Here is a 23,661-nt window from a genome sequence, read left to right on the forward strand (position 1 = left end):
TGTATGTCCATACTGATGATAATGAGTAATAGTAAACTAAGCATGCACGCAGATGTGGTTACATCGCGAATGTATGCATTTTGTGCTGCGCAACCTCCTTGAGCAATATACACCTAATTTAAGCCCCATGAACACTAGACGAGAAAGCGAAAGATCTCGCTCAGAAGGGCCGATCTGAGCGAGATCTTTCACAATCTCGTCCAGTGTGTACACTCAATGGTGGTCATTCCGAGTTGTTCGCTCGTTGCCGATTTTCGCAACGGAGCGATTAAGGCAATAATGCGCATGCGCATGGTTCGCAGTGCGCATGCGGTTAGTATTTTACCACAAAACTTAGTAGATTTACTCACGCCCGAACGAAGATTTTTCATTGTTGAAGTGATCGTAGTGTGATTGACAGGAAGTGGGTGTTTCTGGGCGGAAGCTGGCCGTTTTCTGGGAGTGTGCGGAAAAACGCAGGCGTGCCAGGGAAAAACGCGGGAGTGTCTGGAGAAACGGGGGAGTGGCTGGCCAGACGCTGGGCGTGTGTGTGACGTCAATCCAGGAACGAAACGGACTGAGCTGATCGCTATTTGTGAGTAGGTCTGGAGCTACTCAGAAACTGCAAAGAAATGTATTTTCGCTATTCTGCGAATCTTTCGTTACAATTCTGCTAAGCTAAGATACACTCCCAGAGGGCGGCGGCTTAGCGTGTGCAATGCTGCTAAAAGCAGCTAGGGAGCGAACAACTCGGAATCACCCCCAATGTCGTTAACAATGCACGCTCCCGCGCATCGTTAACGACCCCTCCCCCGTCTGAACATGTACAGATGAGGGAGGTCCTCGTTAACGAAAGCCATGCTGCAGATGCAGCATGGCTGTCATTCCCCCCCACCATCGCTCCCTTCCTCGCAGGCATCAGCAAGTGTGGATGCACTTGCCGATGCCAACACCCCACCGGGTCCCTGCTGCCGCCAATGTCGGCGTTGGCGGGGATCGCCAAGTGTGTACTGGGCTTTACTGTAAAATATAATATGTATATCTTTTACAAATTAAGTCAAAGTTTTCTTCCAATTATTAAACTTTTGAAAGTAAATCATTATATAAATGCCCCAAATGAGTGTTCCAAATCCATTTAATGTTAAAAACAGTACTAACAGATGTTATGATAATATTATGATCATTAAATCATCATTTGGACTTTGTTATTGTCAAAAGCAAAACATTCCTAAATATGTACAGTATTACCCTATGCTGCAGCTTTGCCCATGATCTCCCAATTAGGATTTGATGTGTGACCTCGTAAGTCAGGGGGGTTGGCTGCTGTACTCTGACAGGCAGTCCACACTTTAACGTTTTAAAGCCCATTTTAAGCTTAGCTTTCGTGTGACTTGCACACATACAGACAGGCAGAGCCCTACACCGGCAGCTCAGGCAACCTAAACATCTGCTCCTTATAGAAGCCCCTTGAACTGCCCCCTCCACTCCCCCTCATCCTACTCTCCCTTTCCCTTTCTCTCTCTCTCTCTCTCACTTTTTTTGGATGCAGGTTTAAAAGCAGCTCCTGGAGCACAAGTGCCCTTTCCTATTCCCTACCCCAGGCATGACGGTGTCTGTAGCTGGCTACAAGTGAGCTGCTCCTGCTTCCATACAGCCTGAACTTTCCCTGGGACAAGAGGAGTTTCTTTTCTTGGCTTAACAGCCAGAGAGGAGGAGGAGGAGGAGGGGGCACAGAGTTTGAAAGAAGAAGAACCCGCAGAAGAAAGGAAGGCATACATATACATACATACATTCCATCAGAGTGGGAGAACCAAGAGAGCCATACTATCTGGAGCAGCCCAGCACCTATATAGTGTATACTGAATACTTGCTATATACATGGCTAATAACAGGTGGGGAGTATTACTGTGCTCGTGTCTCTGCTTGTGCACTGTCCTGGCTAATATAGAGAGAGTGAGGAAAATCACTTATGTAGTGCACCCAGGACCCCCAGGGATCTACCAGCAGCCCCAGCACTCTGTGGCTATGAGCAGGAGCAATGTGGTGGTCAGCAGCAGCAGCCAGCAGCACAGCGGTGCCAACCATGTGAGTACCCAGGAGCGGAGCCGCAGGATGAGCAGAGTCAGCTCCAACCCTTCCCTTGTGCAGAGACAGCAACCGGCCCAGGCTGCCGGCAGCACGCAGATCCGACACTTCTCCTCCTTCTCCCGCAGCAGCAGTCTCCAGCAGGATACACAGAGGAGCCCCGGCAGCAGTACTATGCAGCAGCTGCAGCAGCACAAGCTCCAGGGGTGAGAGACTGTCTGGGGCAGGGGGTGGGGAGTCAGCACTAGGGGCATGCTTAGACAGCGCTGCTTTTGGTTATAGCCCAAAGATAAATCGCAGCCACTAGTGGGGACTCGGGAGCAGCAGCAGTAGTGCTCTCTGCTGTGTGCACGGTGGGAGGCAGGTGGCTCAGCCTGTGGCAGATTACTCAGTTGGGAGAAGGACTCAGAGAAAGTGACTGACAGATGGGAGTATGTGTGTGAGAGGTGTGCTGGGTGTTGTAAAAAGTGACTAGGGTGAGTGTGTACTCCTCTGTGAGTATACATAGGCCACATGCGGTCTTCCTGTGTGCTACAGGCTGACATTAGGGAATGACCACCCAACGTTAGCACAGGTTGCATTAATCATGGACTGGCACTAAGCTACCCGGGCATACTGTAAGATGTTATTATATAGACTTTACGTTTGAGCACTACCAAAGTGGTGTTTTCTTAGACGTGTGCCTTTTAACAACTCGCACTAGATTGTAAGCTCTTCGGGACAATTTAACTTTACCTGTGCAGATCATGGGGTATATATATTACATGTATAAAATGACTTTAGTTATCTCCAATCTGAAGTCATAATGCTAACAGCCGTGAAAGTCTCTAATTCTATGCACTGATTTTATTTTTTCAACCCAGGATTAAACAATTCCCATAGAGGCAGCGATGCCTGGATGTCTGAGACATCTTGGCATCGTTTCCAGCATCCTGTAATCACAGAGGCGGAATCCTGAAATATTTACAGTATCTTTGTAATTTGGGACTGGATGCTTTATCTTCTGCATCTTCCCTAAGGTCTCTGCACAGTTACTTTTCCTTGTGTCAAAGAGATTTCCTAACCTGAGAAAGTGCAATTCATACCTGAGGCACTGAAATCTGACGTTCTTTGACTCATCACACTTGTTAAACCGCATCATTATGCAGATTACAGATATACCAGCAATTGCCAGTGGTTTACAATTTTCATTAACATATCATAAAGTGACATATCTTACATACTTTTAGCTTACAATAACCTCCTTAAATTTGTTTTGATCTAAATTTGCCTGGGAATTCCCATGGTCAGGAATGTAAATAAAACTGTTGATATAGTCATTTGAAATTGTACAGCTCACGACCTATGTGTCAAATAGTCCTAAAAAGTTAAAAGTGCCATACATGTAAATGCCGCATAATGCTGACATGATGTTATTAGAGGAGTTATACCCCTTTTACACCGCCAGCTTTGAAGATGGGTTATTGCACATGAGCGCGCATAACCCGTGTTGCTGTGCAGTGTAAAAGGGCCCAGTTGGAATAATCCGGGTTGAGCGACCTGGGTAGCATGCAGGGTTAAACACGCGTTCAACCCGGCTTGCTGTGCTGTGTAAACGGGAAGCCGGGTCGATGCGACCCGTTTCCCGTTCACTCTGTGCGGACGGGCGCTGCTTGGAGATCATGTGATCTCCAAGCGAAGCCCCCGCAGGATCATCGGTGATATCACCAACCCGACAATAAGCCGGGTTGGAAACAGCGGCGGCGAGGGGTCTGAGGCGGGTCGCAGCCGGGAAGCACCCGTGTCAGGCTCCCTGGTGTGACCCGCCTCAGTAGGTATAAAAGGGGTATAAATGTGTTTACTTGTCTGAATTGCTATAAACAGTATACATTTATCATCCTTAAACTTTGCAGACTTGTTCCTGTAGGCTTTTGTTTCTAAAGGGGGTATTTATCAAAGCTCGGAGAGAGATAAAATTGTGAGAGATAAAATACAGTACCAGCTATTGAGCTTCAGCCTTACATTTTACAGACTGTGTTTGAAAAATGACAGTTAAGAGCTGATTAGTTGGTACTTTATCTCTCACCATTTTATCTCTCTCCAAGCTTTGATAAATACCCCCATCCCCCCCATCACAAGATACCATATTTGTTCTGTAAATTCAACATTATTATAAGTGGGTTCCAATTTTCTTACTGTGTAATGTGATAGCAATCAAGTCAACTGATGATGCTTGAATTGGAAGTACAGTGTCCCATGTCTAATGCATATGATAAGCAAAAGAAATGAAGTAGATTTTTTTTTAAAGTGTTTTCTTGCCCTGTGAAATGTATAGAATTCTCATCTACTGTATCTCATTTGTTTTTGTCAAAAAGCCACCTGTACTTCCTCTGCTCCAGGCCTATGATGAGGGTTTTTGGGAAGGCCATCAAAATAGAAAATGTCTGATAAATGTTGCAAGTTTGTACGCAAGAATGAAACAGCCACACTTGTTTATTAATAAGTATTTTAGTTTTACACAGCACATTGTACAACTATTTCCTCATGCAATACCTTTAATAATTGACCTGCAAAATATTTCTGGAATTTTCAGACAATTTGTTCTGCACTATCTTTTATTATTACAGAGTACAAACAAAATGCATCCACACAGCACATCTTTAGTGTGCTTCTAGGAATTCCTGTATTGACAATGTGACTTGTTAGTTTATCTGCTTGTGCTGATCTATTGACTGGTAAGAATGATAGGATGGTGACACAAAAGGGATTTATGACCCCATTATTATTAGTCTCACTGTGGGAGTGAATTGTTTTGCCTTTGCATATTTACTAAGGAATTGTGTAATGAATATGAATGAAAAAAAAGCTTAACGGGTCACATGACCTCGATAATGAGTAGTGCATACATTTCTTGTAGTTTCCCCTTTTAAGTTGCACGTTTCCCAAACAATGTGTCCCAAATGTGATATATACAAATAACTGTAAACAATATAGGTGCTAAGTTAAAATGAGACTCAAATTGCAAATAACACGAGACTGATCAGTTTGTGTTCGTTATTGCAGCCAGGAATAGGGTTGTATAACTTGATATATTTGGGTTTTAACTTAATGTCCTTGCCTTCAGTATATCTTCTCATTATTGTGGCAGATTGTGATTCTTGTTGTCACAGATGCTATTGCTCCTATAATGTTTTTAGTTACTGGTTACAGTGGTTCCCAAACTTATTTGAGTCACGGTGCCTAGAGCATCAGAATTTTTTTACGGCACCCCTAGGCCAAAAGTTTCTTATTGAAATTTCAAAAGAAATACTAAGTTAAGTCAATTGTGTTTATATGTCCTGCTTAGTTTCAATTGTGTGGTAAGGGACAAGATTTGCTTTGTTTGTCCATATATTTTATGAAGGACAGCCACTAGCACTGGTTTTGCCTATTACATTGACCATAAATAATTTGAATTGGTCTTGGACTACCAACCCAGGGCACCCCTGCAAGTGTCCCAAGGCATAGAAACATAGAAACATAGAATTTGACGGCAGATAAGAACCACTTGGCCCATCTAGTCTGCCCCTTTTTTTTTATCCTTTAGGCAATCTCAACCCTTTTTGAACCTTAATTCTTTGTAAGGATATTCATATGCCTATCCCAAGCATGTTTAAATTGCTCTACAGTCTTAGCCTCTACTACCTCTGATGGGAGGCTATTCCACTTATCCACTACCCTTTCTGTGAAGTAATTTTTCCATAAATTTCCCCTGAACCCCCCCCCCTCCCCTCCAGTCTCAGTGTATGTCCTCGAGTTCTAATACTTCTCTTCCTTTGAAGAATGTTTCCCTCCTGAACTTTGTTAAGACCCTTGATATATTTGAAAGTTTCTATCATGTCCCCCCTTTCCCTTCTCTCCTCCAAACTATACATGATAAGATCTTTCAGCCTTTCTGGGTAAGTTTTGTGATGTAGGCCATGCACCATTTTAGTTTCCCTTCTTTGTACACTCTCTAATGTATTTATATCTTTCTGGAGATTTGGTCTCCAGAACTGGAGACAGTATTCCAGATGGGGACGCACCAATGACCTATACAGTGGCATTATCACTTCATTTTTCCTGCTACTGATTCCTCTCCCTATGCAACCAAACATCTGACTTTACAAATAAAGAAATTCCCAATTGCGCCTGTTATTGTAAGCTGCTCCAACCACTAAGAAGAATAGGCCTGAATAATAAAAATATATATGGGTAGGAGCGCTGTGAAAAAGGAAAGGTTATGATAACATAAAAATAAAAAAAATTAAAACATAAAACCTAAAATGAATACCAGTGTGTTTACAGCTCTTTTTTTGAAAATTTTATATGAGTGTCCGGAATTGATTTGAAATGCAAGACATTGGGATTCCAATTTTTTATGCCTGACGGTTTCTTTAAACAGCAGGTAGTATTGGCTGAGCTGTCCCTACCTATACCTTGCTGGTGTGATCCGTTTCACTCCCTTGGCTGGTCTCCACAGTGTAAATTGCTTCTGCTCTCCGTGTTTGTATTCACGATTGTGGCAGCGGGTAACTTCCGGTCGCGGCAACACGTCACTTCCGGTCACAGGTCCAACGCGTTTCGTGCTTGGGCACTTAATCATGGATATTTTGGTAGCATGGAGCACTTTATTTATAGGCAGCTAAAAACCTTTTTTTTTTTTACTTTATTAGTAACATTCTTTAAAAACGGAAGTTCTGTATTCCAAACAGGAAGTAGTTTCCACATTTGGCGGTAACCACATGCTATTTTATTACAAATGATATTTAATCTAAAACTGGTATTCTATGGAAAAATATATATATATAAAAATTAAAAAATATATAATAATAATAATAAAAAAAAATAATGAAAAATTATGTATTTATGATTACAGGTTGAGTATCCCATATCCAAATATTCCGAAATACGGAATATTCCGAAATACGGACTTTTTTGAGTGAGAGTGAGATAGTGAAACCTTTGTTTTTTGATGGCTCAATGTACATAAACTTTGTTTAATACACAAAGTTATTAAAAATATTGTATTAAATGACCTTCAGGCTGTGTATATAAGGTGTATATGAAACATAAATAAATTGTGTGAATGTAGACACACGTTGTTTAATGCACAAAGTTATAAAATATATTGGCTAAAATGACCTTCAGGCTGTGTGTATAAGGTGTATATGTAACATAAATGCATTCTGTGCTTAGATTTAGGTCCCATCACCATGATATCTCATTATGGGATGCAATTATTCCAAAATACGGAAAAATCCGATATCCAAAATACCTCTGGTCCCAAGCATTTTGGATAAGGGATACTCAACCTGTATATGATGTAAAGGTGTGCTTATAAGGTATATAATAAATATAGGATACATTTTCAATTAAAGCGATTTCATCCTATTTTAAATTAATATGGGGGAACTATTATTAATTCCAAAAATGTTTTTAGATTTATATCTATATTTAAACCATGAGGTTGTAGTGTTCTTAAATAATAGATCCACTTTGTTTCATGCCTAATTAGTTCCACCGAGATGTTACCTCCTCTCCAATTTTTTTGTATTTTCTGAATTCCCATAAATGATAATGTAGAAGCATCCTTGTTATGATGTTCCAAAAAGTGTTGCGACACACTATGTGTTTGCAGCCCTTTCTTAATGTTGTAAATGTGCTCAGAAATACGTGTGCACAATTTCCTTTTTGTTTGTCCCACATATTGGTAGCCACATGGGCATTCAATCAAATAGATAACTCCCTCTGAGTTGCAACTAATTTGGCTCCTCAATTCATACTCTTTTTTTGTTTGATTTGATTTGAAGTTGGTTATTGGTTTTGTTCCCCTTCTTTTTGTTATTTTGCAGGCATTGCATTTCAAGCAGTAAAAGTATCCTTTAGTCCCTTCTCTTGTTCTATCTTCTTCTATTGGGACAAAGCTTTTTGTGAGATCCTGTTTTAAATTTCTTGCCTTTTTATAAATTATTTTCGGTTTCTTTGGAAGAATCTTGGTCAATTGTTCATCTAGACTCAAAATGTGCCAATGCTTGTTAAACATCTTTTCTACTAAATGATGGTCACTACTATATTGTGTTATAACGGGTAACTGAAATTCTGTTTTCATTTCTTTTTGTTTGTATCGGATTATTGTATCTCTATCGGTTTCTTCAAGTTTCTCAATCTTTTTTTGTAGATTTTCTTCGCTATAACCTTTTTCTTTGAATTTTTGTTTAATTTCTTCTGCTTGTGTACGGAATGTTGTTATGCTTGAGCAGTTCCTACGTACTCTTCTGAGCTGCCCCTCCGGGATGTTTCGTAACCATGGACGATGATGGTTACTCTTTATATCTAAAGCGGTATTACCGCTGACTTTTTTTATATGGGTGCAGGTTTGGACGGTATTATTTTAAATATATATCTCCAAATCTAGATATATACGGTATTTCAAATAATACCGTCCAAACCTGCACCCATATAAAAAAAGTCAGCGGTAATACCGCTTTAGATATAAAGAGTAACCATCATCGTCCATGGTTACGAAACATCCCGGAGGGGCAGCTCAGAAGAGTACGTAGGAACTGCTCAAGCGTAACAACATTCCGTACACAAGCAGAAGAAATTAAACAAAAATTCAAAGAAAAAGGTTATAGCGAAGAAAATCTACAAAAAAAGATTGAGAAACTTGAAGAAACCGATAGAGATACAATAATCCGATACAAACAAAAAGAAATGAAAACAGAATTTCAGTTACCCTTTATAACACAATATAGTAGTGACCATCATTTAGTAGAAAAGATGTTTAACAAGCATTGGCACATTTTGAGTTTAGATGAACAATTGACCAAGATTCTTCCAAAGAAACCGAAAATAATTTATAAAAAGGCAAGAAATTTAAAACAGGATCTCACAAAAAGCTTTGTCCCAATAGAAGAAGATAGAACAAGAGAAGGGACTAAAGGATACTTTTACTGCTTGAAATGCAATGCCTGCAAAATAACAAAAAGAAGGGGAACAAAACCAATAACCAACTTCAAATCAAATCAAACAAAAAAAGAGTATGAATTGAGGAGCCAAATTAGTTGCAACTCAGAGGGAGTTATCTATTTGATTGAATGCCCGTGTGGCTACCAATATGTGGGCCAAACAAAAAGGAAATTGTGCACACGTATTTCTGAGCACATATACAACATTAAGAAAGGGCTGCAAACACATAGTGTGTCGCAACACTTTTTGGAACATCCTAACAAGGATGCCTCTACATTATCATTTATGGGAATTCAGAAAATACAAAAAAAATGGAGAGGAGGTAACATCTCGGTGGAACTAATTAGGCATGAAACAAAGTGGATCTATTATTTAAAAACACTACAACCTCATGGTTTAAATATAGATATAAATCTAAAAATATTTTTGGAATAAATAATAGTTCCCCCATATTCATTTAAAATAGGATGAAATCGCTTTAATTGAAAATGTATCCTATATTTATTATATACCTTATAAGCACACCTTTACATCATATAATCATAAATACATAATTTTTCATTATTTTTTTTTATTATTATTATTATTATAGATTTTTTTAATTTTTATATATATATATATATATTTTTTTTTTTAATAGAATACCAGTTTTAGATTAAATATCATTTGTAACTGTAATAAAATAGCATGTGGTTACCGCCACATGTGGAAACTACTTCCTGTTTGGAATACAGAACTTCCGTTTTTAAAGAATGTTACTAATAAAGTTAAAAAAAAAAAAGGTTTTTAGCTGCCTATAAATAAAGTGCTCCATGCTACCAAAATATCCATGATTAAGTGCCCAAGCACGAAACGCGTTGGACCTGTGACCGGAAGTGACGTGTTGCCGCGACCGGTAGTTACCCGCTGCCGCGATCGTGAATACAAACACGGAGAGCAGAAGCAATTTACACTGTGGAGACCAGCCAAGGGAGTGAAACGGATCACACCAGCAAGGTATAGGTAGGGACAGCTCAGCCAATACTACCTGCTGTTTAAAGAAACCCTCAGGCATAAAAAATTGGAATCCCAATGTCTTGCATTTCAAATCAATTCCGGACACTCATATACAATTTTCAAAAAAGAGCTGTAAAAACACTGGTATTCATTTTATGTTTTATGTTTTAATTTTTTTTTATTTTATTTTTTATGTTATCATAACCTTTCCTTTTTCACAGCGCTCCTACCCATATATATTTTTATTATTCAAGCATCTGACTTGCCTTCCTCATTGCTTTGTTGCATTGCTTTCCTGCCTTCAAGTCACTTGAAATAGTGACTCCTAAATCCCTTTCCTCCTCAGTAGTTTCCATTATAGTACCCTTGATACTATATTTAGCCTTTAGGTTTTTGAGACCCAAGTGCATGATTTTGCATTTTTTAGCATTAAACTGTAGTTGCCACGTTCTTGACCATTTCTCAAGCCTACCTAGGTCATCAATCATTTGTTTTACACCTCCCGGTGTGTCTACCCTGTTGCATATCTTTGTATCATCTGCAAAAAGGCATACCTTCCCTTCAATACCATCTGCAATGTCACCAACAAAGATATTAAAGAGAACGGGACCAAGTACAGATCCCTGGGGTACTCCACTGGTAACATTTCCCTCCATAGATTGAACTCCATTCACTACAACTGTCTGTTTCCTATCTTGCAACCAGGTTCTTATCCATTTAACCGTTTTATAATCCACCCCCACGCTTTCAAGTTTATTTAGCAGTCTGCGATGTGGGACAGTGTCAAATGCCTTACTAAAGTCTAGATATGCTACATCTACAGCTCCCCCTTGATCTATTATTTTCGTCACAGAGTCAAAAAAGTCAATAAGATTTGTTTGGCATGATCTCCCACCAGTAAATCCATGCTGTTTTGGATCCTGTAAGTTGTTTGATTTAAGATATTCCACAACTCTTTCTTTTAATAGTTTTTCCATTACTTTCCCTACTACTGATGTAAGGCTTACTGGTCTGTAGTTACTTGCTTCTTCCTTGCTTCCACTTTTGTGCAGTGGAACTACATTTGCTCTTTTCCAGTCCTCTGGAATAGCACCTGTATTTAGTGACTGATTAAATAATTCTGTTAAAGGTGTAACCAGCACATCTTTTAGCTCTTTGAGTATCCTTGGGTGTATCCCATCTGGTCCCATTGATTTATCCACTTTTAGTTTTGAAAGTTCTGTTAGGACCTTCTCCTCTGTAAATGTACTTTCATCTGCTGTATTTTTATGAATGTCCTTGCAACTTAATTGTGGCCCCATCCCTTCCTCTGTAGTAAATACTGAGCAAAAATAATTATTTAGGTGATTTGCTATTGCCTTGTCTCCCTCCACCAAATGTTCACTCTCTGTCTTAAGTCTTATTATTCCTCCATTTGATTTTCTCCTTTCGCTTATATACTTTAAAAAAGTTTTGCCCCCTTTATCTACTGACTGGGCCATTTTCTCCTCAGCTTCTGCCTTTGCATGTCTGATCACTTTCTTAGCATCCTTCCGTCTGTCAAGATACACATCTTTGTCGTTATTATTTTGAGTCTATTTGTATTTCCTAAAAGCCATCTTTTTTGCTTTCACACTAGTTGCTACTTCTTTTGTGAACCACACTGGCTTTCTTTTCCTGGTGTTTTTCCTAACCCTTTTGATACAAAGGTCTGTTGCCCTTAGTATTGCACTTTTCAGTTTTTCCCACCTCTCCTGCACTCCTTCCAAGTTCCTCCAGTCCACCAATGAATCACTTAAACATCTCCCCATTTTTGCAAAGTCAGCATTTCTAAAATCCAACACCTTTGTTTTTGTGTGACAGGAGTTGGATCCTGTCTTTATACTAAACCATACTGCTTGATGATCACTGGATCCCAGGTGCTCACCCACATATATGTCGGATATCCTATCACCATTTGTAAGAATTAAATCTAATATTGAGTCTTTGCGAGTGGGCTCCCTCACCAATTGCTTGAGAGATGCTCCCTGTAAGGAATTTAGAAATTTGCCACTTGTAGCTGAACTTGCAAAAGAACCCTCCCAATTTACATCAGGTAAATTAAAGTCTCCCATGATTATGATTTCTCCCTTTAAAGCCATTTTAGTGATGTCCAATAATAGGTTCCTGTCCAAATCCTGCCCCTGGAATGGTGGTTTATAGATCACCCCAATGCGAATAATGTCCTTCTCCCCGGTTTCTATGGTGACCCAAAGGGCCTCAGTTTTGTCTTCAATATTTTGTATTGAAGTAGCATTTATGCTTTTTTTTCACATACATTGCTACCCCTCCTCCTATTCTTCCTATTCTATACTTCCTAAATAAATTGTATCCTGGTATAGCTATGTCCCATTCATGATTCTCATTGCACCATGACTCTGTAATTGCGACAAAATCCAGGTTATCCCTTGTCATTATCGCAATTAGGTCTGGAATTTTGTCTCCCAAGCTTCTAGCATTTGCACTCATAGCTTTAAGAATTTTGTCTGTGCATTTGTTATTAGTAGCCATGTCCAGACCGTACAAAATAAATGACAAGTTTAAAGTTGAAATTACCTGTTTGGGGATGTTGCTCAGTGTTTAGTAAAAAAAATACCAATACCAATCAGGAATCACACTGTGTCCTTTGCACCATGACTACACCTCACTAAATGTAAAGATATAGTACACCTGACCACAATGGTCAAATGATCAAAGGTGGTAAACACCAGTGAACATGAAATAATAAACTAGGTTTCACTGTGCAACTTCCCCACACATGCAATGCCAATTACAAGGCAATCATTACATCAAAAAACATAAGAGTCACGGCACACAGTTTGAGAACCACTGGGTTATAAGATTTTTATAAGCATAAATGCATCACCTACCGGCTATAGCAAGATATCAGACTATAAAATGATTAATAGGCCTAATTGTGCATAACTGTCAAATGAAATATCACCATTGTCCTGTATTAAATATGCAACTAATTTCCTTTTTGGCTGGTCTTACAGCCATTGAGCATTAAGTGACAATGATGTTTTGTCTTCATTAAAGCACCAGTATAGATAAGAAGGGTAAGACAGGTAACGTGCAGTGGTACATCCATATTTTGCCACATGTTAGTGTCAAGACAGGAATGTGCATCCAGTAAAAAATACATTTACTAATAGAATTTTAATACACTTATACATGTCACATTTAGGTTAGCAATTCATCAATCATCTAGACAGGCATAAATGAAGGACTACAGCTTACTTTACCCATGTAGGAAGGAGTACAATGTCTGTTCCAAAGACTTTAGCTACTATTGCTTTAAACACGCCGCAATAGTTGGTGTATTAGAATAAATAATTGCATCTTTATATAGTTCAATATAAATTTTTAGTCATTACAGTACACATAATGTTTCACTTGTGATCTATTTCTGAATGCCCTAGACACTGTGACAAGATAATATGAAAGTGGTATTTGAATCAAGTTTTCTATGGTTTTATTTATGAAGTCGTTATAACTCCTTTCTACAGTGTTTTGCCAGAGAAAGAGGTTATCATCGCTTCTACCTATATAAGGAGATTGAAACCATGGCGTAATCAGTGATTTCTCCTGATGTCCCTCTATTTTTGCATGTTCAAGCGCCAAAAGCTGAGATGGCATTATTGTTTTATACTGTATTGTTGCAATATACAGTCATATAGAAAGCAACCAGGGTACAGGAGAAATCCTGGTCCCCACTGACTAAGGGACAACCTTTTCTTCAGGGTCAGGTTCCAAACTGTGCACTTGAATTGTACATTGTTACTTTACTAAAGGGTCAGTTACCTGTTGGAGCAGGACCACTGATGAATATGGGTATTTGGTTCACTTCTATGGAAACTATACTGATTCGCTAACCTGTTATCAAAGTGGGCAGTCACAAAACAACCATGTTCCCTTCTTGTTAGCATAATGAAGGCAGTTCCTGCCTATGATTGGAATGACATTGCAGCTCTGCAGTCATTCACTAACCTACAATTAAGAGCTTAGATATGAATTTTTCTTCTTTGCAATGGCATGTATTTTGTCTCTACTAATGCAGTTCTCATTGAGAACTGGCTGGTCAGTACCAGGGGGTCCGGTATGAAATCCCGACGGTTGGGATCCTAGAAGTCAGGAGACAGACTCAGGAATCTCGTCAGCTGGAATCCCGACATTGTGGCTGCGCTTGCCACGCTTCGGGTCCTATAGTCTCCCTCGGGTGGTAGCGTGGACCCACCACCCGAGTGAGAATACCGGGCGGCGGTCGGGGTTCCGACTGCTGGCATTTCCCCTGCTGTCGGGATTCCGGCGTCAGTATTTTGACTGCCAGGATCCTGTCATTCAGGAAATTAACTGCTGCCTCTCCCAGGGTTCCCTATCATGTGCAGTGCATTTATGTGGTATAGATAGACAGAGTCACCATCATGTGCTTAATTATTACACACATGTTACATGATACTGCATTCACAGGACTATGTTGTATTCACTACAGTGCATTGCAGTTATCAGTATGGTACATTATCATGCATGCACTATCAATATTTACTATATATATTTATAAAGACCTAAGGAACAAATAGGGTTGAAGTTGCCAAAAGGCTAAATGAAAAAGGGAAGACTGGATGGGCCAAGAGGTTCTTATCTGTTGTCAAATTCCATATTTCTATGTAAAGGGGCTTAGACCATATACTCTCTAATAGTTAGCCAAGCCTATGTGGTGGCTGACCACACCCCCACTGGTGACTAGCCACACCCTCTACCACTGCATTACCTGATGGTCCCTTTATGCCTCAGTCTGACACTGAACACAGCCACTGAACTGACGTTTGTGTCATTGTAATCAGTTAATTTAACCACGGGGCTGCTCCTTTGCAGTATTTCTAGAGGACTGTATTTGATTCCGCACAGATATAAGATCGTTACATACTATACTATTACCAGTATATCTTAAATGTCTTGACAAAATGCCACATTAAATTAAACTGGTGGTACACCCAGAAGTCAGTAATAAATTACTGTACACCTTATAGCAGAAAGAAGAAAGAAGACTTCTTTGTGGGCGCACTCTTATTTGAATATAGTAAGTTTACTTATGAAGATGTGGAAATTAAAACTTCACTTTTAATAAAGTAGCTTAAAATAAAAATCTCCTACTACATAAAGACATAACATACATATAACACAACAATGATTAAAGAGACGATTGGCAGTAAGACTGTAAATCGTACAGAGTATCTGTTCCCTAGTAATTGGGAGATCCCCGGTGGTAAGAGGCCCCGTAAACAATGTAAATGATATGGGGACCAGATATAAGGTGTATATTAGCACCACTGAGAATTAGTAGGATCGATGGGTAATAGGATATCGGGAGTCACAGAGAACAGATGAAAGGAAAAGTATGATTCTGCTTTCAATGTTAGACTGGAGTTGTTCCTAGATTTTCAAGCTACTGCACCGAGTCTTCCCTGGAAGTCGCCCACCAGGTACTGACCTGGCCCTCTACTGTTTAGCTTCCAAATCGGACGAGATTGGGCACAAGCAGTGATGTATCATAGTAGGTTATGAATGGTAACATGCGTCCGTCTCCCGAATCATTGATGAGAGTTCAGAAGGAAGTATTTAAGAGTGGAGAAAAAGAGGATCTGCTGTTGGTGTTAGATGGTGACCGGATGCCCCACCAGTTGAAAAACCGCCGTGGGAGGGCATCCCCCAAATCACCAATGAGAGTCCTGATTAGGAAAGGTAGGTGTGCTCAAAAAGTGGCGCTCCTGTTCTTATAAATGATGAATATATAAATATATTTAATGGTCTGTAAAAAGATCCGTTGGTAACAATTATTGCCTTTAACTAAAGAGTACAGTATCAAAATATTGACAGTTTCAAACAAGCATAATTGCATAACAAAGTAGTATTGGCAAAGAGCAGATTTTAGAAAAAATGGTATTTACATTTGTAGTATACTAAATAACATAGTAACCTTCCATAAACCAGTCTTGTGTCTGAATGAGCAGCTTGTTCAAATTAGCTCTATAGAGATGTAATATTGTTTTGAGACGTGACAGACAGGTCAGATAATTGTCAGAATGAGAAATAAACCTGACTTAAGAACAGGTTAACAGACAAGCATTTTGTCAATGGTTCAAAAGGAATTGGTCTGTGCAAGAAATGGTGATAGCCTTGAATGCCCACCTTTAGGAATGGATCAGTAACTAAGCAGGCCTATCTGTAGTAATGGCAGCTTAGACTTGCTGGAAAAATTGACTCACACTGCTCAAAATGAGAAACATGGCTTATCAATAATCAAAAAATATATGTGGCTTCACAGTGGTGGTCCATTCCACCTAAGTGAATCATAGAAATAAATCAATAGATAAATAAATACAGATAGGAAAAGAAAACAGAAAACAATAATACACCAGTGGCTGACAGAGAGTACGAAATTAACCACTTATTCACACAAGTTAATCTAGCAACAAATTGTACTGATCAAGCAGTGTATTTGGATGTGCCAATTTCATAAATGTACATGCTCACCCATTAATACAATGGACTGGTGATCCTCCCAAGTACAAGGGTAAATGTAAAAAAATCTGAATTTACCACCTATGTGCTATAAGAACAGGAGCGCCACTTTTTGAGCACACCTACCTTTCCTAATCAGGACTCTCATTGGTGATTTGGGGGATGCCCTCCCACGGCGGTTTTTCAACTGGTGGGGCATCCGGTCACCATCTAACACCAACAGCAGATCCTCTTTTTCTCCACTCTTAAATACTTCCTTCTGAACTCTCATCAATGATTCGGGAGATGGACGCATGTTACCATTCATAACCTACTATCATACATCACTGCTTGTGCCCAATCTCGTCCGATTTGGAAGCTAAACAGTAGAGGGCCAGGTCAGTACCTGGTGGGCGACTTCCAGGGAAGACTCGGTGCAGTAGGTTGAAAATCTAGGAACAACTCCAGTCTAACATTGTAAGCAGAATCATACTTTTCCTTTCATCTGTTCTCTGTGACTCCCGATATCCTATTACCCATCGGTCCTACTAATTCTCAGTGGTGCTAATATACACCTTATATCTGGTCCCCATATCATTTACATTGTTTACGGGGCCTCTTACCGCCGGGGATCTCCCAATTACTAGGGAACAGATACTCTGTACGATTTACAGTCTTACTGCCAATCGCCTTTGCAATATTTATCAACCTAGGTTATCTTATCGCATAGTGTTTGTTAAAATGTTTAGCCAAGAATCCCATATGGAAAGTATTCAGATCAATTTTTCAGTGACTTGTAACTGGATTGCCTAATCAATGATGCTAAGCAGTATTACACTTGATACACTCTTGAATAGATACTGTACACGTGTGGGAGTACACAAACCTGACTGTATTTAATTATATTTGTCTTGCTAGAGAAGATGATGGTGCAGTGTCGTATCCAGACATCAGACCACTACTTTTCTACTCGTTGGTGCACAGGAGGTTTCTGGCTAATCTTATTTGTAGTTTGTGATTCTTCTTTAACTTAATTTGTTTAATTAACTTGATTCATTTTGTTTCCAACAAACGTATTTAATGTTATAAACTATGGAAGAGGCATGTACAGTATAAATATAAAAGCTCACAATTAATCCATATGTAACATTTGGTGAATATAAAAAAGGTACTGTACAATAAACATATGGACTTTTTCTTACATTTGTAACACACACAACACATACTTACAATACACAGCCACAAAAGCCGCAGATCACAAAAACTTACAACACATCAGTCAAGCACTTTTATATAATAAATCCTCAGCATACACCCTGCCCATTGCTGCATCCATTGTCAGCGGTTTTTACACACCCAGCAAGAAATCCTATTTATCAGTTACTTCCAAACCCATGACGTTGGGCAGATGACCCAGTAGTGGAGGGACAGATATAAACAATAATTCCCACGCACACATTACATGTAAGCGCATGTGGTGCAGGACATGCAAACATTTGTGTTGTACAACCCCCATCACGCATAATCCAGGAAGACTACCAAATGCTGGGAGTTCTCTCTGGAGAGCAGAGCACCATCCCGGATCCTAAACACTTCCTTAGCATTGAGTTGCGCCATCATGTCACTGCCCCTCTCTGCCTGGTGCCCTGGGGCCTTGGTTTGCCACTTAAACCCAAACTTCAAGGTCTTTTTAAAGAGGAGGTCCCAAAAATGGACAAGTCACGGCTTGTTTACAGACCATAATTCTAAATATAATCTCCATTCTTGCGTTTTAGATGGCAGAAAATAAAGGCCCCCTATACTGTTTTGTGAGTCCTGTATATGCTTTTGAACAACGCCACGTACAATCAGATTTAGCTGAGTTGGTCACGCTTCTATTGACTCATCTGACTTTTCGGGTGGTATTCAAATGATATATCACGCCCAATCTCCTTTCTAAAATGATCCCCATTATCGTGTGTCTCGCACCCATAGTAATCAGGTTTAGCTGCGTAACGGGTTGGGTGCCCTCGCTACCGCGGGGGTAGCTAGCTGAAATGATTATACCACGCCCGTCAGCAGAAACAGAATGGGTGTGGAAGGGGGTGAAAGTAATTGAATACTGCCCTTCATGTCTGTTGTAGAACAAGTTGTGCTGTATCCAGATGTTTTTGCAGTGATTGCATTATTACGTATTAATACGTTTCTTGTTGTTGCACCCAGATCTTTCCATGCCTAATATTTACTCTATATATCTCACCATTTTGCCTCATACACATAGACGTACTGTATATGCTGCCTTGTGTTCACTTGTCTGCAGAAAGTCCTGCAAATACCAGCTGTAGACAGCAGCTTCCTCCACCATGCCCAGTTCTCTGACATGTGTCCAATGTTTAGGACAAATGGAGCAATGTGTTTATCATTTGCTGTCATGCTTTCCCGTGAAAATGTGTGGGCAGCCACATTCGTGGTACCATGCGTTGCTTTGTGACTGTGGTTTTATGCTGAGCAAATACCATTGTATCAGCATTACAGGTTCTATACAGTAGGTTTAGTTGTGAAAGATTTTAATGGAATTGTCACTTTTTTCTATATTGAGTGCACAGTAACATTCTCACCATCATTTCTTAGGTCTACCGATATTGGCTGCATTTAGTTTTCCAGCATTCCTGGTGCCGGCTATCATGTGCCCGACGCTGCACCCTCTGAGTCAGTAGCAGCAAAGTATCCCTGTAATGTTATTAGCGATAGTATGTGCTTGTATGTCAGATATCCATAATAGAGAAACAATTGTCAAACAAAATGTTTCCTATACATACTACAGCAAACTATTCCTAGAGGCTCAAACATAAAACTCAAATTGGAAAAACTGCAGGAGAACCATAACATTAGCAGCAAAACATAGAGACTGATTTATCAGTGGGCAAAATATCCTGTGGGCAGATTAGCGTTGAGGTTCCATTATGCCTGTTATCTGGACAGGATACACGTGCTTATTTTTGCTGGCTCCCCATAGTTCTGACTGAACCTCGCTTTTAATTGACCTGTCCCCTAGTGTCATTCTTACGGCAATAGCGACTTTTATCTCACCGTCAGAGATTTCACTGCTGTAACCAGTGTTATGATTTGTGGCAGTACTACGGTAATACCTTTCATGGTATAGTCATATCAGTGTGGTCATAATAGATTAATATCAGCAAAATATTTTGTAAATAAAACACGTTTTTGAAAAATGAACGTAGGGTATCTATATTTTATTATTTAATAAAATTATTTTGTAAACATTTTTTCAACAAATTTGTGACCTTGCACCAACTCTACGTGTGCACTTGCAGAAATGGGCCAGGTGAAGCAGAACAGAATTGCTAGGCAGCAGGCAATCGCTCAATTCATTTTTTGTTAAGTGTTAGAGTGTTGATAAACAGTAGCCTAACCCTAACCCCCTCACTCCCCGCACCCTAATCCTAACCTTCTGCTCCCCGTACCCTAATACTGGGGGTTGCCTAAACCTAACCCCCCCATCCCTGACATAGTACTTACCCGGTCCCCTGTCTGTACATTCAGGATTCCGGCATTGGTGTCTTGTCCTCTTTCGGGATTCCGCTGTGTGTTGGGATTCTGGCGCCGGGATCCCAACCGTCGGGATATTAACTGTATCCCGCCTCATCATGGGGACATAAAAATAGGTATCATTATGGAAGACAGAATGCAACATATCTGTTTTGAGGAAACATCAAAATAATAAAAAGATTTTTATATGTTCTTGTAACATGTTTATTCGGGTTAAATACTAAATAATTCTGTGGTTATTCATTTCCACCACAAAGACAGCTGATTATATAGCAGAATCCTGGATCAAAGTGAGACTGGTGAGATATTATGGTATAATCCCCTGACCTTCCTAGAATTTGCTGTCTTTGCAGTGACCTTACAAGGTGTTCTTTGAAGGTGTTGTGGAATGCTTATCTAATGCTTTAACAAAATACGGTGTCAAATGGTTTTAGCTGAAGCTGCTCTCTAGAGATAGTTTGTTAGTTTATGAAATGTTACCAGCCCCCTCTAGCAGTGAATAGAGATTTATACAAAGAGTGCAGGTGTTAACATTGTCATTAATAGAGTACATTTACTGTTAATCCTGGCCAATGAAACTTTATACTGCAGATATACTTAGCAGCAGCTGGAACGCAAACATAAGTGTGATCCCAGATTTGAGATGACAACTAATGAATCCGTTTACAAGTGTAATATAATGTGTTGTGTGTACTATTTATTGTTGATTCCAAATAATTCCGTATGGGCTGAAGATTTCGATTTTAACTAGTAAATTACACATTTAGGGCATTAGTCACAGTTGGATGTAAATGCAAGTTGCAGCTTTTTTTGGCATCAACTTGCTCTTACTTAAAAATGCAAATGTATCTTTTCGCAAAGTTCATATTTTTTATATTAAGGGTATTGACAGAACGGGATGACGTCATGTTACCGGCGGTCGGGATCCTGGAGGTCAGTATACCGACGCTGAGATCCTGACCGCTTGAAATGACGACACACAGGGACTATTCCCACTCGTGGGTGCCCATGACACCCATAGAGTGGGAATAGAACTTGTGGCGAGCGCAGCAAGCTCGCAAGGGGCTTCGATGCGCTCGCCCCCCTGCCAGGATTCTAGATGCTGGGATCCCAACCCGACAGAACACATAGTATAGCAATACATGCAAATGTAGCACCAAAACAGGTGACAAAAGCATATGCAGAACAGAACAAATGGTATGTAAAAAAACAGAAAGGAACAGAAACGTTTTATGCAAGTGTGTCTTTTTTACAAGTTGGATGTGCGTCTTTTTTTATGTGCAAGTTGGACTTGTAACTCCTTGAGACAAGGGGGCTGGGATGGGATGTAGATTCAGTGAAATAACAGCAAGAATGTGTTGTGGGCATGTTAAAGCAAATTGCAACTGGCAGAAATTGTCAGATGGGCCTGCCTGAAGAGACCTGACTCGGGGGTGCCCACACCTGATGCAGGTTGCTAACTGATGTTGATGATTGTCTCAGGCAGCGTCTGATTGGTCTAAAGCACGACCATTTATGCAAAGTCAGTTAAACTGTTACAGCTGTGAATGGGAATACTTATTCATGTAGGGCATGAGAATTATAATTGAAGACGTTTTATGTCACTAAGCAAGACAGGAATTGTAGCAGCATGCAACCCCGGTCCTTTAGCAAAATAATAAAGGTGTGGTTAAAAACAGCTTCTGTTTTTATTTGTTTTCCACATCTATTTGGAAAGCATCGAGTCCTACATAGATCTGTTAGACTGGTGTTAAATGACATATTTTAGGGCTGAATTCAGTTAGCCCCATTAATTGAATGGGGGGTGAAAAGGGGGGTTAATCTTGAGCTTTAACACCCAGGGCCATTCAATCAGAATGCGTCATTTTCTGGTTGGCCGTGCTGCAGTGCGCATGCTTGGTGCCACCCGCTTCCTGAGTAAAGTGAGTAGTCCTAGCAGCTGATGACGCAATTCACACTGAATTGCTTTATCTTAGCCATGCACCTGCTTTACGTTGTATGGGGTGGGGGGGGGGGGGGGGAGATCACGATGACATACCTCCCAATGCCTTTGTCCCTTGAAGAGGGTCATCTTTGTGTGATGATATTAGAGGGCGTGGCCTCTGACCTGAGGGCATGGCCTCGCGGTTAGGGGGTATGGCTTTGCGGAAAGCGCCACGATTGCTAACCACGCCCCTGTTTTCATCACTATGGGGGTTTGGACAGTGCTTACTGAGCTGCTGGCGCTCTCTGTGCACAGCATCTATTCACCGCTGCTCTGCTCAGAGCAGCGAGTGACTGGGGGAATCTCCCAACTGTCCCTCCCCCCACCGTGGGACACTGCGACCGGCGAGTGGGACAGCGGGACAGACTGTTAAAAACGGGACTGCCTCACCAAAATCGTGACAGTTGGGAGGTATGCGATGATGCAATCTCACTATCATATCACTGTGCCGCCCACCCATGCTGCACTATGCCCCGCCTTGCCTTGTCTACGCCTGCCCCCCCCCCCCCCCCCCCCCCCCCAGCTGTGCTGACCTGGTTGCCTCCTCCTAGAGGGGCAGCCTGAGAGACGCCAAGTATGACTTATGTGCAAGTCTGAATCAGTCCCACAGGGCACACAATGATGTTGACAGCAGGTTTATGAGCTGTGGAATTGTAAAATTGTTTTATCTATAAAAAAAAATTACATTTAGAAAATTGGAACAAATCTTACAAATAAATGCTGGGGACTATTTATCCTTTAGTGTCTGTACTACAAAGAAAGGAAATTCTCCGAAGCTGGAAAGTGACAACATAGACAGTATTTCTCATATATACGGTAGTAGCTAATTGTATCTGATAAGAATAGCTGTAGATTTGATAATATTTTGTAAAGTACACGGATCAGGTACAGTACAAGTTGTTCAGACAATAACTGGTTGCCTTGCGATAACAGTCTTTATCCTTCATCATTTCACACTGTTCAGAACCATCTGGAACAGAACAGATTAAAATGTTATAAGGTATTTTTAGGCATCTTTCAGAAGCAGAATTGTTGCTCGAGCTTGGTATGTGGGGATTAATAACATCATGCCAAAGCAGAATATTGTTTTTTTGGAGTTAAGCTCTTAGTACTAATAATAAAACAAATGATATAGAGTTATCTGACTCCCTTCATTTATTTTCGTACAGCTGCAATTTATGTCTGCGTGAGCTGGAATGCACCTGTAATAGCACATAGCAAAGCTTCAAATAGTTAATAGAACCTTCTGAGAATTTGTTTACACATAACATAGGGATTGACAAGCTATCCTGTGAATGTACATATTAGCAGGCACCAAGGCTGCATGTGCTGAAAAGTGTCCATGGGGAATTGCCTAAACGTTGTGTACATTCATGTCACATACTGAAATAAAAGATGCAACAGATTATATCACAGGTTGCATCTGCTGCACCCTATTTTTATTGTCTCTATGTATGTAAAAAGATCTATTCTAGTAGTATTAGGTGACCGATGCGAAGTCCTGGGTTTGGCCTCTGGAATTGTGTCATTTGCAATGGTGATGTGCTCAGGTTCAGACTCCTAATGCACAAAGATTAGAT

General features: G+C 40.2%; 1 protein-coding gene across 4 annotated transcripts in view; it reads left to right on the top strand.

Annotated features, from left to right (window-relative positions):
- Nucleotides 1-1,371: 1,371 nt before the first annotated feature.
- LTBP1 (latent transforming growth factor beta binding protein 1) overlaps nt 1,372-23,661 on the top strand; it is a 660,590-nt gene continuing 638,300 nt past the window's right edge. For 2 of the 4 annotated variants that reach the window (XM_063917960.1, XM_063917961.1), the window contains exon 1: nt 1,373-2,270. In XM_063917960.1, coding sequence (XP_063774030.1) covers nt 1,858-2,270 — 413 coding nt within the window. In that variant the 5' untranslated portion in view covers nt 1,373-1,857. Of the gene's footprint in view, nt 2,271-23,661 lie in introns of all 4 variants that reach the window. The other 2 variants (XM_063917963.1, XM_063917964.1) reach the window with 2 other exon arrangements.

The sequence above is a fragment of the Pseudophryne corroboree genome, chromosome 4 (genome assembly GCF_028390025.1).
Source record: "Pseudophryne corroboree isolate aPseCor3 chromosome 4, aPseCor3.hap2, whole genome shotgun sequence".
Lineage (NCBI taxonomy): Eukaryota > Metazoa > Chordata > Amphibia > Anura > Myobatrachidae > Pseudophryne > Pseudophryne corroboree.